This window comes from Podarcis raffonei, chromosome 8 (assembly GCF_027172205.1).
Source record: "Podarcis raffonei isolate rPodRaf1 chromosome 8, rPodRaf1.pri, whole genome shotgun sequence".
NCBI classification, from domain to species: Eukaryota; Metazoa; Chordata; class Lepidosauria; order Squamata; family Lacertidae; genus Podarcis; species Podarcis raffonei.
Window position 1 is genome coordinate 22,359,275 of NC_070609.1, and position 16,388 is coordinate 22,375,662.

General features: G+C 42.0%; 1 protein-coding gene across 11 annotated transcripts in view; it reads left to right on the top strand.

Annotated features, from left to right (window-relative positions):
• Positions 1–16,388, top strand: part of PUM1 (pumilio RNA binding family member 1) — a 53,301-nt gene continuing 36,913 nt past the window's right edge. For 8 of the 11 annotated variants that reach the window (XM_053398492.1, XM_053398496.1, XM_053398497.1 and 5 more), the window contains exons 1-3: positions 1–119; positions 8,657–9,030; positions 14,675–14,743. In XM_053398492.1, the coding sequence (XP_053254467.1) occupies positions 8,668–9,030; positions 14,675–14,743 (432 nt within the window). In that variant the 5' untranslated portion in view covers positions 1–119; positions 8,657–8,667. The other 3 variants (XM_053398493.1, XM_053398502.1, XM_053398501.1) reach the window with 3 other exon arrangements.

Consider the following 16,388-nt stretch of genomic DNA (forward strand, 5'->3'; position numbering starts at 1 on the left):
CGAGTCCCCAGTGGGCCGCCATGTTGTTGGAGTGAAAGGCAGGGGGAGCGGCAGCCGGAGCTAGAGGCCGGGGGGAGGGGGGGGCCTTTGAGATCCATCTTCATCCTACCGTTCCGCCCGTGAGTATCCGGACCGGAGTGGGCCGAAACGGGACTCGGCACCCCAGGCAGCCCGATGGTAGAGCCGTATTGGGGCTAGGGGTTAGGCCGAGGCGGCGAGGCCCTTCCGAAAGGCGGCCCTGGGCGGGCATTATCGCCGAGGCTCTTCCTCGCGCTTGTTCCTGGTACATATTTTCGAGTCCAAGCAAGGCCTCTATTGTTGTTCCAGGAGGGGAGGGGGGGAGGGAGAGAGGAAGGACCGATGGGGCGGCGGCTCGAGGGGCCCGGGACGCCCCCCTTTAAACTGTATAGCCCCCCCTTTCCGGAAAAAGCCCCCACCTTAAAAAAGAAGCAGCAGCTTATACCATCCCCTGGGGTGGTTTTGTTCTCTCATTCCCTCCCTCTCCTCCTTCCTTTTCTTGGGGGGGGGGGAGGAGAGGCGGGGAAGAGAGTTTACTTCGGCTTAAAATAGTCTTTCCAAGCAGCCAGAGTGATTAATTTGCTTCATTTTTGGGGGGGCGGGGGGTGGTGGTTTGGTGGCGGTGGTCGGGGGGTGGCTGATTTCATGGTGCAGGATTGAACTCCAGCGATGTGGGGGATAAAAGGGGGAGTACTTTGGGGGAGGGAGGTGGGGAAAAAGTGATTAAACAGGGGGAGATAATTGGGATTTTCAAACGTCCGTAGGTGATGCCTAATTAAAATCGTCCGCGAGCAGGGCATACAGGAAATGGTGTACGTGACTTAAACTTTGTCTGCCACTGGTGTACAGGGTTGGGTGGGTAGGTATGTATGTATGTATACATTGGATGGGGGGAGCTTCTTAGTGTCCGGTTGGGGGGAGTGGATGGTGTGCTGGGTGTTATACAATGGGGGGTGGAGGGTGTTTCTCTTCCCTGGCCCACAGTGAGTTAATACCTCTGGAGCTCGTGTTTCTTTGTAGTAGCTAGTTGGGCTTGTTTTGGGACCCTTGTGTTTGTTTTTTCTAGGGCGAGCATGGTGGTATAGGGATTTCTGTTTTTGTTTTGGTCCGGATGAAAGGGGCATAAAGAATACATGCAGTAATGGATTTCCTGGTTTGTCTCGTTTTTTTATACATATAGCTTGTGTGTTTATCTGTAAGTGAGCAACAATGAAAGGCTGGCTTCTCTCCCCTCTTAGGCCCTCGGCCCTTCTGGCTTCAAGTTAGTTCTTGGTGAAGCCATTCTGAAGTGAAACAAAGTTACGGAAGAGGAAGGGGTAGCCCTTGGTTATCATATGAACCCCATGGAAAACATTATCAATTTAAAGACTTCTATTTATCGGAGAGGGGCATGCCTAATCATGTAAGAACCATAACAAAGAACTGAATGTACAGTTTGATCCTTTGCATCTTTACTAAGAAGTGAGTCCCACCACTTACTCCCAGGTAAATTTACATAGGATCACAACTTTATGTCATGGCCCAGAATTAATGCTGCTTCAGTTCACTGAAATAAATAATTTTTTAGTGTGCTTAACTCTTGTGTTGGGCTGTGGTCTTAGAATTTGTAGGCAACAAACTTCAAACACAAAGAGACCATTTTCCTAGAAAAAGGAGGATTTGATGGCTTAAAAATACAATATGGGGATAGCAATTTACCTTCTGGATTACAATTTTTAATTCCTTCCCTGGTATTAACCCTGGAAGGCTAGTTTCTATGTAGCAATTCAGTTGTATTTGTTATGCCATGTTATATCAGTTTTATTAAATTGTTTTAAAGTTTGTTTCTAGTTTATATAAAAGAGAAAGTTACACATTGTGATTCCTTTTACCAATCTGTAGTAAGGACGACAAAAAAAATGTTTTCTTTCTTTTTTGGTAACGTGGATATAGTTTATATTGAAGGGTGCATCTTTGATAAGGGCCACAGGCTTCCTTTTTGTTTGTAAATTAGCAGCTATCATAGGAAGCTGATAACAAAACTTGGGATTCAAGTGAGGGGGAAATAAACTGTGGTGGTCATGTGACTTGAACCACCCTTTATAGTTTGAAAGGTTCTCTGTAGATCAGGGCTTTCAAAGTGGGGATTTGGTGTCAACCTTTTTTGGGCAGATGAGAAATGGAGAAAGTCACCTTTTGTAGAACTTCCTCTTGTGGGCATGGGATGTTCATGTGGCGTGGGTTCACACTGAGAGAGTAGGCTGCTTTGGACAATTGGGTTGCCTTAGGTGGTCTTTAGGCCTTTCCAGATTACTGATTCTGTGGCACTGCAGCTGTCTTGTTCTCTCTGCAGTACCGGAAGCTTGACTGAAAGTACATTGATAGGACATTCTGTTGTAGTGTTAGGGAGCAGAGGGATTGTGGCTGAATGAACAGACTGTGCTGCAAAGTGTGGGTTCTATCCCTCAGGTGTGCAGTGAGCAGATAAGAGTGATGTGGAGCTTGGTAATTAGAGTTTGGGAATCCCTAGTGTAAGAGTCCTCTGTTTGCATGAAGTGATATAAAAATACCTTCGTTTTAAACTTAAACTTGCCATCATGCTGTCCCCCCTGTGCCTTTCCAAAAATGTGTATTTGCATTTAGGGATTTCCTTGCGTATGGTAGATTTAGCATTCGTTGGTGCTGCTGTGCCTACATAGGTGGTTGTACAAATGTACCTTCACGACGCTGAGATTTGAAAAGAAAGCGACAGTTCTTAATTTTTTTAATCACATTTTCCCCACTATACAGTTCTCTTTCACTGCCATCGGTATTATCTTCCACAACAACCCTGTGTGTTTGGCTATGCCAGAATGGACTGTACCTACCCTAAGATTCATCCAATGATGTTGATGGCTTAGTGGGTGTGTAGTCTTAATCTTCTGTTCTAACAACTACATCACACCAGCTCTCAGTTCTGTAAGGGAGCAGGAGGAAGTGTAGTGTATTGTAACTGACACATTTCTAAACTTTGTAAGCTGCTCTGGGAGCCTCTTTCGGTGGAAGAGCGGAATAAAAATGCTTCAAATAAATTACTTCTTGAACATGAGCGCAAAGTACTGGACTGAGGAACTGTTGCATCAAGCCTGGACATGGTATATTGGGCATAGTGTTCCTTCAAGCCTGGGCATGGTGTTTTAGGCGTAGTTTTGCTTCTGTAATGCTGGAAATACACATTAAATTCCCGGTGTTAAAATCACATTTTAAAAAATTGATTGATGAGATGACGGGCTATTCCAGCCCATTTCTAGCCATTTATCTTTCCTTTCATCTTTCGTTACAGCCAGTGGGCAATAGCAAAAAAACTTGTATTCAGAATAGATCAATTGAAATCAATGGGTTTAAGTTACTTGATTCCATTGATTTCAGTGAATATGACTAGTATGTATGACTAGTGTTAGATATTGCTTAGTGAGCATAAAGCTTGCTTTGTGCAATCTTTTTTTCTACTTGTACTTAAAGCTGTCTGCATGGGCAGTCACTCACTGAAAAATCTGGTTTGCTATTTTCACTGACTAAAATAGTGAAATACAGGGGTGCTTAAACTGTATCTTCAATTACTTGTGTGTTTCTTTGGACTAGTCATCAGGGCACGAAAAGTCAATTGCAAGTTTTTAATTTTAGACCTGATAAGTTTTGTATCTTCTCCAGCCCCCCAATTTGACTTGTATTAATTTATTACATTAGTAATAAATTTTCTGAATCAATGCATTTCTGCAGAACATTACAACAGTGGAACATCTGCCACATTTTTCCATTTGTAAAAAAAAACCCTCCCCACATTCCTACAAGGTGTCTACAGGAGATGTGGGCTTTCAGTGGTGGGGCCTGCTTTGTGGACACTATTGCTAGTACGGTGCAGATGGCAGATTAGGCGTGATTGTTTCAGAGAACGTTTCGGTTGTGTATAATTGTCCAATGGCTTCTAATAACTTAATTTCTTTTTGCTGCCACCTTAATAATTTTGTTATGCTGCTAAGTGAGCTTTTTATTTCTGTTAAACTACTGTGCAGATTTGGAAAATTGAAAGACAGGGTATAGTTTTTTAAATATTGCTTTTCTTTAAAAAGGCTTGGCAGATAATAATTCTTCTTGTTAAAGGAGAAAAGTGGGCATAACATAAACATAACAACTATGAATGGAAGATTACTTGTTTATATTTTCTGTCAATGTTTTCATATTCAGAAGGAACCAAAGTGGGGGGAAGCCCATTGATTAAACTTGTTTTTAGAATATTCTGTTTGTCTTGTACTTAATTATAGTACGTACTAGAAGAAGGCTGAAGTAATTTTATTTGAATAAAGATTTCCATCTGCCCTCATTTTGTTACAGAGTAAGATACTTGTTTCGTATGGGTAACCAAACCAGAAATCTTTTAAGTTCTGTATCAGAATACAGTTTGGTTTTTGCTGCAACCCAGAGCACACTTACTGGGGCAGTTTGCTGTATTGAGACTTTCCTTCAAGTAAATAAGTTTGAAAATGGGGTTTTAATCCTAACACATTTTTAAAATTCAGTACTGCTTCACATATATGTATTTACCACTTTTCATGTGCACGAACAAGCTATTGCGCATAAAACTTTGGTATACCCAACAAGCATAGTGGCCCACTTCAGTTGTAATGGAAAACCAAAGTTTCCTGCCATGGGATTTCTCCCCCCCCCATGACATTCCCCACTCACCCATCTTCATCTTTTTGCCAGAGGATAAGATTGTCAAATTTGCCAAGGTACCCTACCATTTACTTGAAGATGAGCGCTCCTGCTTTCAATGGAATACAATAAGTAATTGGAAACATGGCCTTGGGGTCAGTTCACATGAGCATAGAGGTCACTTAATCTCTCAATTACATTGCTTGGTATTTGATTTGCAGATTAAATGTGTGAACTGATTCCACAGAGGAGACCTGGCCCAATTCAAATTTAATGGTTTCTCACTATCTGAATGAGCATTGGGATTGTTTGTTCCCCTAGCCCAGGGGTAGGCAACCTTAGTCCCGGGGGCCGGATGCGGCCCAATCGCCTTATCGATCTGGCCTGCGGATGGTCCAGGAATCAGCATGTTTTTACATGAGTAGAATGTGTCCTTTTATTTAAAGTGCATCTCTGGGTTATTTATGGGGCATAGGAATTCGTTTTTTTCTTTCCAAAATACAGTCTGGCCCACCACACGACTGAAAAAGGTTGCTGACCCCTGCCCTAGCCTCTCCTTTTGGAGATGTAAAAAGTTTAGAAGCCACTACTTCTGCTTTTAAACAAAGTGCAGTTCCCCATTTTGTCTGAACCCTGGGAACAATGGTTTGTAGAAAGTCTAGATCAGGGTGGTCCATCCTCTTGAATGAAGTGGGGCGCAGGAGTACTTTGATACAGAATCTGGAGCCACACACTGAATTAAATTTCTATATCATAAATTAAAGTGTTAGTAATAGAGTAGATATTATTCAATATACACAATTAATATATTTATTTAAATATTTATAATTACTTACATAATCAGTAGATTTTATTTACTTATTTATTAAACAGATCAGAGCCATTCTTATAAAAATAAGAGACCAAAAAGATCTGGCAGGGATGGAGAAGAAAGAGGAAAAGAGCATGCCAACAAGCAACCTGCTACAGCTGCTGGGCAGATTAGTGAAGTCCCACTCAACTTTTCCCCCCCCTTTCCCCCTTCTCTCCTTTCTCCTGCACCCAGCATTGCAGTTGCCAAAATATGCAACACACACTAACCCGTGTGTGCACTTACACTCTCTAGGCCAAGTTAGGGATTCCCTGCAAATGGCTACCCCTCCCTTCTACAAGGAAGACAATGCTGGCACGACTGGAGAAACTGCCTCTTGCTCCTTTCCTTTCTTCTGCCTGTCCCAATTCTCATCCCGCCCCTGAAAAGGATTCTCAGATGCAGCTGGGATGGGTGGCTTGCGGTGGTCATGAGCAAACCAGCGCAAAGGTATCATGTAGTCCCTTCTAGTTCCCTGCAGCTTCGGTACTTAGGAAGGGCCTTGAGGAGCTTGTATTGGGCCATCCTGGTCTAGATGGTTAACAAGCCTCAGTCTAGTTGGATCCTGGCTTGTTTTCACTAACTATAGTTAAAACTGTGGATGCAACAGTAAACTATGGCTTGTTTAAAATGGGGCATGAACCTTCCTTTCTGTGTTGTTTAAGGAGCAGTTTCATGCAGTTATCCAAATGCACATGAGCTGGTGTGTTTTCCAGTTTGAAAGGTTCCTACAGTCATTAAGCATTTGCTCTGAAAGGGTTATTCTTCGAACCAAGCTTTGTGATGGTGTTGGAGTGCTCAGGGTTTCAGCTCATGGACAGTTGATACACATTTGGTAGGCTGTTCTGCCGCAGACATGCCCTCAATGCATGAATAGCTCTTGGAAAGATTGTGTGTGGCACCATTTGACATGCTTTACATGGCTACAGTCATGTGACACTGAATATCTAAAAAGCACTATTGACTAGCCACCTTCTGTTCAAATGAACAGATGCTGCTATCTTCTGATGAGTTGAAACCACCACTCTGAAGCAATTTAGATATAATTTAGGATGTTTATCTGACTTATGCTTCGTACACAAAACCAAAAAAGTATGACATGCTAACTTTATGTGCTGTATAAATATCTCAGAAATATTTTCCCAGTGACAAAAAGTATTTGAATTGAAACACTTGATTAGGAATTGCAAATAAAGCAAACTGTGGTTTTTGTAAGTGTTCTTAAAACGTGACACACACACTCCTCTTACATTATTTAGATCATATGGGGGAGGGGAAATCACTGAAAAGTGTAAACTTGGGCCAAGCTCTTAACAAATAGTTGTTTGTGTGCGGCCCAATAGCTCCCACTTTGCTCTTCCTCTGGCTAGAGTGCATGAACAAATCAGAAAGGGGATAGCTTAGCATTACTATCTGAATCTGGGATCACTTTAAGAAACTACAATTGCTAATCAGACTTAAACCATGTTTTGTTGTTGATTTACGGATTGTGGTTTGTTAGAGTGAAACATCCATGTTTCTGGTGTAACTTTAAGCTATTCCCATGCTGGTTTGTTTACTCGCTTGTTCTAGAGAAGGGGAAATGGGAGTGATCAGGTGACTTGCACAGTATGATTTATTAAGCCAGTATCTTCACCTTACCATTACATGTGAATGTGGACGTACTAATTTTAGCATGCCTAAGGAGCTGTGTGCTTCCTAGGAACAGCCGCTTGAAAAGCTTTAGATTTCAGTGGCATTGCATCCATCCATTATATAGTTTTGTTTTGTTTAAAATATTTTGAGCGTCTCATCAATACAAAAGGAATCCCAAAGTGTTTTACAGCCACAATTAATTAAAGTCATATTTGGCTGTGATAAAAGTTGAGTAGAAAGTTAAACTCATAATAAACTCAGTGGCCAGCAATTTGCCCAAGGGCCTGGGAAAATAAAGATTGGCACCAGCCTTATCTGTGAGTGGGAATACTTTTCTAAAAATAAAAAAAATACTGCACAAAAATCAAGTAATCTTGTCAAATCATTGGCCGGTCTAGCCCAGTACTGTCTGCTCCAGCTTTCCCCAGCCTGGTGCTCTTCAGATGTTTTGGACTATACTTCTACCAGGCTCAGACAGCGTGGCCAACAATTAGGGATGATGCCAGTTGTAGGTCAGCAACAGGTGGAGGGCACTAGGTCAGGGAAGGCTGGCCAGCTCCAGTGCTGGCCTCTCCAAGGTCTCTTAACAGGCTCCCCCCACCTCAGAAGTCTTGCTACCTGAGGTATTTTTAATCTGAAACCTTATGCTGAAAGAGTATATGCTGCTTAAACTGAGCTGCGGTACCTCCTTGCTGGCCTGTGCTCTTCAGTTGGAATACAGTGGCACCTCTGGTTGCGAATGGGATCCGTTCCAGAGGCCCGTTCGCAACATGAAAGGAACACAACCTGCAGCGGTGCGTCTGCGCACTTGCGGGTTGCGATTCGCCGCTTCTGCACATGATGTCATTTTGTGCATGCGCAAGCGGCGAAACCCAGCAGTAACCCTTTCCGGTACTTCCGGGTCGTCGCGGGATGCAGCCTGAGAAAACGTGACATGAAGCGAACATAACATGAGGTATGACTGTACTGATGCCTTTACTGGTGCTTTGTGTGCAGTTCCCTCCCTCTCCCACCGTCTGCTTGACCCAGGGGTACCTACCGCCCACTAATGCATCTTTCTTGATGGTAAAATTTCCTTACCTCCCACCAGTGCTTGATGGAAGAAGGATTCAGCTTGTGCTGTAGAACCCCCTACCGCCCGCCCAGAATCCTGAAACGCCCCTAGTGGGCGGTAGGGACCAAGTTGACAACCCCTGGCTTGACCTCAAGTGCTGAAGACAAGTGCTGTTGGCACCTTTGTCTATTTTATTTCAGATTAGCCGTTGTACAGGATAATTTGGCTTTGGAGCGTGTGTTTTTGGGTCCAAAGATGCTTTCTGTGAAATGCTTTTGAGAACAGTAATTGAGGAGGTAAATCTTGCCTGACATGGTGAGATTTGATATCAGGAGCCATGGATGTGGTTATTAAGCTTATGCTGGTGCATGCTTTAGAGGCTGGAGGAAACAGGCTGATTTAAGCATTTTGAACCTGTCTCTCCTTAGGTATTGGTGGAATGAGCGTTGCGTGTGTTTTGAAGAGAAAAGCAGTGCTCTGGCAGGACTCCTTCAGCCCCCACCTGAAACAGCACAGTCAAGATACAGCTAATCCCAACATGCCTGTTGTTTTGACATCTGGAACAGGGTCCCAGGCTCAGCAACAGCCAGCTGCAAATCAAGCCCTTGCAGCAGGGACCCACTCCAGCCCTGTTCCTGGATCTATAGGGGTTGCAGGCCGCTCCCAGGACGACGCAATGGTGGATTACTTCTTTCAGAGGCAGCATGGTGAGCAGCTTGGGGGAGGCGGAAGTGGTGGAGGCAGCTATAATAACAGCAAACATCGGTGGCCTACTGGGGATAACATTCATGCTGAACATCAGGTAAACAGTTAAATATTTCACAACTGAACAAATGAGCTAAGCAGGCCTGTGACAGTTGCATGCAGTGAATGTTATTAAAATCTGTGTATCTACATGAGCATTTTTCATTCTGTTGCCTCTTCAGCCTCATTTTATAGGACAATGCAGTAAGATAATTCCTCTATCTCTTAAATAAAAATGTGTATATATTTGCAAATTGTCTTATGCTTGTTGACTTGTTTCTGCCTTAGTTGGACCAGCAGGGCAGTGCTTCTTCCCCCCCCCCCTGTCTTTTCAAACCCACTATTATTGTTAGTTTCCATAGTTAGAAAAATGATGAAACTTCTTAAAGCAGCACTGGTAAACCTTATTAATGTGCTGGGTTGGCAAGATGTCAGTGTTGTACCTGCTTGTGCCTCCCCCTCCTCCCCTACCCATGTGGGGATAAATGCACTCTTTAAACACTTCATTGAAGCATCCATCTCTTCTCCAGCTTCTTGGTAGACTTTTGTGCTCATTAGCTGGGGAATGCCTTTTAAAAAAAATGTTGCTGAGCCAACTTTTCTGCTCAGCTACCAGGACAGACTTAAAAATTGGCTGTCAAATAGAAAAATCTGCCCCGCCACCCAAGAAAAGCCTCATGCCTTGTGTGCACTATGTGAGCCTCTGGGCACTCCCACGGACTAAATGGCATAGGAGATAAAATTGTCACCTGAATCATCCATTGACAAGCAGTGGAAGCTGGAGAGTACAATAAATATCTGTAGTCTCCGCCAGCTCCTTCCTAAATAAAAGGGATTTTTTAGGCTGTATAGGAAGGGAAGGGAAGAGTTGCTGCTACCTGCTGTTGCTGTCTCTTATGTGTTTGTGTGTGTGTCCGTATTTGTGTGTAACCTATGACCTGTCTGGGTGGGTTGTATGTGTTTATGAGATGGGGTGGCATGATGCTTATTTTGTTGGGGGGGGTAAAGGGGTTGAAGGCAAATTTAAAAGGACAGCTATCCGTAAAAATATTTAGTTGTCTCTTAACTTGCATCCTCGTAATCAGCAGTGGATCTCTAATGAATCCCAAGTTCCGCACCTCTGAGCTAAATGATCTCCCCTCACTAAATTCACTTAAACTTGATAAGTGCTCAGATGATTACTTTTCTTTTTAAAAAACACTATACCCTGTTCCTGAGCCAGTGAGGAGCTTTTTAGTAAGCCTTCAGTATGCCCACATACAGTATTTGTGAAAACTGCTGAAAAATAAAACTCTTTATTTTTTTGGCCAGGTGATGGCCTGAGCATTGATGATAAAACGTGAAGTGGAGCTATGTTTTGAGAAATAAGTGCCCCACAGGGAAAATAGAATGTGCTTTTTGTGTTTGTCAAAAGAATGAGCACTCCAAAATGATTTGTGATGGTTATTGTCTTTCCTGCTGGAGAATTTGAATTGTATCTTGTTTTGAAGATTTATATTTGTAAATATGATTTCCATAGCACCACACAATAAATAAAGAAGTCAGAGTACAGTGTAAATAAACTGTATAAAAATATCAAATGAAAGAGCAGTAACAAAAGATGTAGAAACAGCATCCAGATGTAAAAAGGCACAAACCAGATAAGCACTCAATAGGAGGCCTGTTTGAAAAGTCCTCAAGAATTAAAACTAAAATGGTGGAGCTTTCACTGAGCAGTAAATGGGTTTTAATTTAGCACTTAAAACAGAACAAGGAACTTGCCATGAAGAGATCTCTGTGGAGGACATTCTGTGAGTGGGATGTTGCCACTGAGTTGGCCATCCCCTGATTGCCACCCAGCTTATTGCCAAGGCGGAGGGTCCCAGAGAAAGGCCTCTGATGAAGATCTTAGTGCTCAAGCAGGATCATATGGATCAGAGTTGATCATTTGAACACCCAGGTCTTAATTGAGCATCATCCTCTCCAGTGATGATATTCCTATCACAGGGCGTGTGGGTGTGTTTGGCAGGATCTCTTTCTCTTGTGGAAGATACTAATCTGTCTGCGTTCTTGACATTTGTAAAGACAGTAGGCTGGTTGTTGCTGCTTTAGGTTCCGGAACTTGTAGGACTTGGTTACTGACAGACTACGTTTCTGTATAAGACCTATGGAAATTAAAAGAAACTGCTTGAACCATAATCTAGTGCAGTCTTTCTCAACCTTTGGTTCCTAGATGCTGTTGGACTACAACTCACATCATTCCTAACCACCGTGGCTACTGGTCAGGGATGGTGGGAGTTGTCATTAAAGAACATCTGGGGACCCAAGGTTGAGAAAGCCTGGTCTAGTGTATGGGACAATATGGTTTACATCAGCTGTCCCCAATGTGATGCCAACCAGATGTTTTCAAGTAACTCCTATGTTGGCTGAGACTAAAGGGTGTTGCAGTCCAAAACATCTGGAGTACTCCAGGTTGGGGAAGGCAGCCCGATATTACACCGTACCATAAAATCTCTTCAGCTACCATAACTGTTCTCTTGTAGGGGAATTCTGCTGCCTTTAATAACGTTCTTCCTTCTCCCCTTCAAAGTAAACCACCCTTATCATTCCTGAATGACTTTTTGTAACTAGGTTGAGAGCCATGCTGGAAAGTAGCTTTATGTTGTGCATTGTTTGCCTAAATGTAAATGTTTGTTGCTCAGGAGCTCAGTTTGTTGAAATGTGTTAACATTACTATTGCAAGTGAACACTTGTAATGTGAGCTATGTTTGTGAAGTGTTGGGAGGGTGAGTTTATGAAGAGCAAATATGTTTTTGGTGGTAGTATGTTTTGGAGCATTATAAACTTCTGTGTTACCTACAAAAACCACTGTTGCAATAGACATAAAATACCAGGAAAGCGCAGGAAATGAGAATCATGGAAGTATGGGGCATCAGCAGAGAATACAGAATTTGACTAGATATTGACTTAACCCTGGTGAGACTACACCTGGAGTACTGTGTCCACTTCTGGGTGCCACAGTTCAAGAAGGATATTGACAAGCTGGAACATGTGCAGAAGAGGGCAACCAAGACATTCAATAGCTAGTAGCTGTTGATAGGCTTGTCTTTCCCGAATTTATCTATTCTCCTTTAAGCCACCCAAGTTGCTTACCTTCACTACCTCCTGTGGGAGTGACCTGCAGGAACAGGTGCTTCCTTTAATCTGTCCTAAATATTCCAACGTTCAGCTTCATTGGATGTCCAAAAGATCTAGTCTTATGAGAGAAAGACACTTCTCTATCCACTTTCTCCACACCATGCATAATTTTACAAACTACCATGCCACCTCTTGCTCTCCTTTTCTCTAAAGTCCAAAGTCCCAAATGCTGCAACTTTTCCTCATAGAGAAGTTGCTCCGTAATCCATAATTGCATTATGTGATCCAGGCCATACAATCAAATATTTTAAACAGCTGCAGCACTGTTTCTGTACTATAGAAAAACAAAACACAGAAATTGTTCCACGTAAATGACTCTTGATATGTAAACCTGAACATTCCTGTTTGGAGTTGGTCAACTTGCAGCCTACAGAGCAATCTTAATCTGGTGTCTGGCAGTTCTATCAAAGTTCAGTGAAGATGTGGTTAAAAACTCACACTCACTGTTTCACTCATAAGGAGAAAAAAGATTCGCAGTGCAATCCTGTACATGTCTACTCAGAAGTAAGTTCAGTGGGGCTTATTCCCAGGTAAATAGGTATAGATTGCAGCCACAGAATTTTGCGGTTGCATCTCTCTAGGTTTCTTGGAGAAGCAATGAAACACTATGTATTTCACAGTGTTGCATTCCATGCTGTACCTTCACAATTGATCATCTTATATTACCAAAATGCACTGTGACAAGAGCTATGGAATGCCTTCAAAATAGTAAACCCCTTGAACTCAACCTAATATGTCACTCGTGATCACATGCATCTTTGTGAATCATAGGCAGGAAATATCCCTGGCTTGGCTAAGGAAGGGACATGGTGACCATATTTGTCAGAACCTGCTGAAAGAGGAGGCCCTGCCTGTGTCTGTGTTTTACAGTGTTTTCACGGTTAAACACGTTGCTCAAGTGTGCACATCTTCAAAAATCTTTCTGAACCCAGACACCTGATCTGTGCCATATGGGCCTTGCGTCCTTTTTGGTGAAGATATGTTGGCGTGCTTGCTTTACATAGATAAATACAATAGGCTGATTCTCCTCTTGGGAATAAGTGGCACATGGCTGCTTATAGAAGACACTTTGACTTGAACAGAAACTTAGAAGGAGGCAGTTTGAACCATGATCTAATATGGCACAAGACTATATGCTATTCTTACTCCTACTTCCAGCATAACCATATTGCCTCTAAGTACTAAAAGCATGATCCTCTGACTTCAGGAGCAATTCATCCCATAATTTGAACTTCCTCTGTTGCCAGATCTCTGAATTGAATACTTTCCCCCTTTAGAAAAAATAATAATTGCCCAGTATATCTTTCAAATTTAAAGTGTGTTGGTTAAGGGGAAAATCCTGTAGCTTCTGAATATGTCCCATGACTCCAGAACTCTTGATGGTCCTGACTTAATGCCTCTTATTTTTGACTGGTTGCTGCCCCACCTTTTTCTAAACTAAAAAGCCCCAAATATCATAACTTTTCCTTGTAGGAGAGTAGTTACAGTCCCTTGATCATTTTGGTTGCCTCCCCCCCCCCCCGTATTACTTCCTTTTGGAGATATGACAGCCAGAATGGTATCTTATGCAAAGTGATGAATATCAGGAATCTGTACCCACAGTGTTCTGAGGAGTTCGTCCAACACCCCACCTGAACTAATTTGGGGGTACATGTGCAGGGAGAAGAGGGAGAGCTCTGTTGCACTGGTGTGATTTATGACTCCTGCAAGGGCAATTATTTAGTTGAATCCAGCCCTATGTTAATAGAAGCTCAAGTCTGATTTGGTCAAATAAACCATGGTTGAGGTTGTCTGTCTTCTCAATCACAGTTCCTTTGAGGGGAAACAATGAATAATGCCAATGTCAGCCTCTGGTTTGTTTCCTCCCAAGTGAAGAGCTACTTGGGAATGCTTCAGCTGCATACCAGGGCACTGGTCATTCGCACATTAAATCATAGCTTGATGTGAACTAAAGCAGCGGTGGAATTGATGTGGATGAATTTGACAGTAGCATTGAAATGTTCATCTACATACAGGTTGACCTTTTTATCATTGGTACTTAAGTGGCTGACAGCCCACATAACACACATTGCTGATGGTTCAAGAGAATTACTAATAGCTGAATTCTTCTAGCTAAAACTTGGTAGAGGATGTTTCATTACTTGCTGCTTTAGAATGGGCAGAATTATGGAAGGCTTTGATTATTCTTTTTCAATTTTATTAATATAATCTGTTTTGGTTGGCTATACGTCCAAAAATTCCCATTTGATTTCCTTTGTGTCTGCTAAACCTCCTTTTCTCTTATTAACTTGAATATATAAATATGCTTTTTTGTTCTGCTGTTATTAGTTATATTGGTATGCATTTGTGTATTTCCCCCTTCAAAATATGTTTACTTTACAGACCTAATTATGTTCTGCAAGTCATATGCAATTGCTTATATGTTGTTTAGAATTGGTGTACAATTGTTCTGTCTTTTAGTTTTATAGGCCATGTTGACAACACGTCTTTCACCTGTTTTTCTTGAATCTTTCAATGTTTAATAGGTTCGATCTATGGATGAATTAAATCATGATTTTCAAGCACTTGCTCTGGAAGGAAGAGCTATGGGAGAGGTAAGTGAACGTATTTTGTTGCATTTCTTTCTTTATTTCCTTCCAGGTAAGCCCAAACAGTGTCCCCTTTTCTCTTGGATACTGCCCTGGCCCAGGCCTGTCTGTCTTTTCAGAGATGGAACTATAGAAGGTGCTCTCACACCATTTTCTGAGATGGAAAACTCAGTATACTATAATGGTATTTGTCCAGGTACTACATGTTTTGCTCCCCCCCCCTACATCTATGCCATCTTAAATTGTGTAGGAGGTCTCTTTTACCCATGACTGCTACAAAGCAGGGTTTGTGATTTAGAACGGATTCTTGAAAGAGAGGTGGATCTTGTACAGATTTGAGATGATCATTTGGTGCTGCAGTGTAAATGAAAAATGAGCACTTGAATAGCAGCAGTGTGTAGTGTAGACCATTATTCCCCAACTTTGGCTACCCAGATGTTGCAGAACTACAATTCCCGTCAACCCTGTCCAATGGCCAAATAGTCTGGGACTGAAGGGAGTTGCAGTCCAACAACATCCAAGATTGTGAAAGACATTAGGGATGTTCCACCCTGAGTAATGAACACAGGAAGCTGTCTTATGTCTGGTCAAAACTATTTCTCCATCTGGCTCAGTATGAGCTACTCTGATCATACCCATCACCTGATCATTTAATTGGAAATGTCAGGAATTGAACTGGGGATCTTTGGCATGATAAGCGTGTTCTCCAAATAATGAATACTGTGAATCCATATTTATTTGTGTGGTGGATGAATTAAGACCAGTGTTCGAAATTAGCCAGGTACATTTTGCATCTGATTATTGGCCACTTGCAACCAAGTGAAGCCATCTCTGCCATTTTGTGGTGCATGCCTTGGGATCATTGGATCTTGACTGTTTTCACACACTAATACAATATCCTGTATAATTCTACCAGTTATATTTTATCTGCACAATCAGAATGAATTTCAGGAACCAAAATGCTTTTTCTGTGCAGCCTGAGCAGGAGCAGTGAATGAAGTTAATAGCTAATTAGTTTGTCTTCACTTTCCCCACCCCACTGCCCTACTCACAGTTGTGAAGAATATTCTTACATTATGAATGGTCCATGTCACCATTAAGAAAAAGAGGTAGGAATAGGCCAATATTTATGTGGACTATCCCTGGATAAAGTTCTCAGAAGTTCTTAACCTAGCTCCAGGTTGTCATCTGAACTAGCCAGATGTTTAACTGATAATCACAGCCCGTGGATCATTTGAAAAATGCAGATCCTTACGCTATATATGAGTCCACTTTAGAGACCACTTTTGGTTGTGGGGCTCAGAAAGCAGAGTACATGTATATGGGTTCTTATTCCAGAAATAATACCAGAAAAGCAGGAGATTATATGAATAGAATATTCAAAGATGGCTCATGAAGCCCACACAATCCTCCATTGTCCATTCTTGACCCCGATATTAAAGAAAATCCACTGACTGATTTGCAAAATGCTTGTCTAAGAACCAAGTATGCTAACTTAATTGCTTCATAATTGGATAAAGGATATCATCACTCTAATTAAAGTAGTTTCTAGTATGCCCCTGAATATGATTCATGTTGATGATGACAGTGAAATAAGTAACAGGAAATTAAGTAGTTCTTTGGCGGGAAACAGTGATATATGCTTCACTGG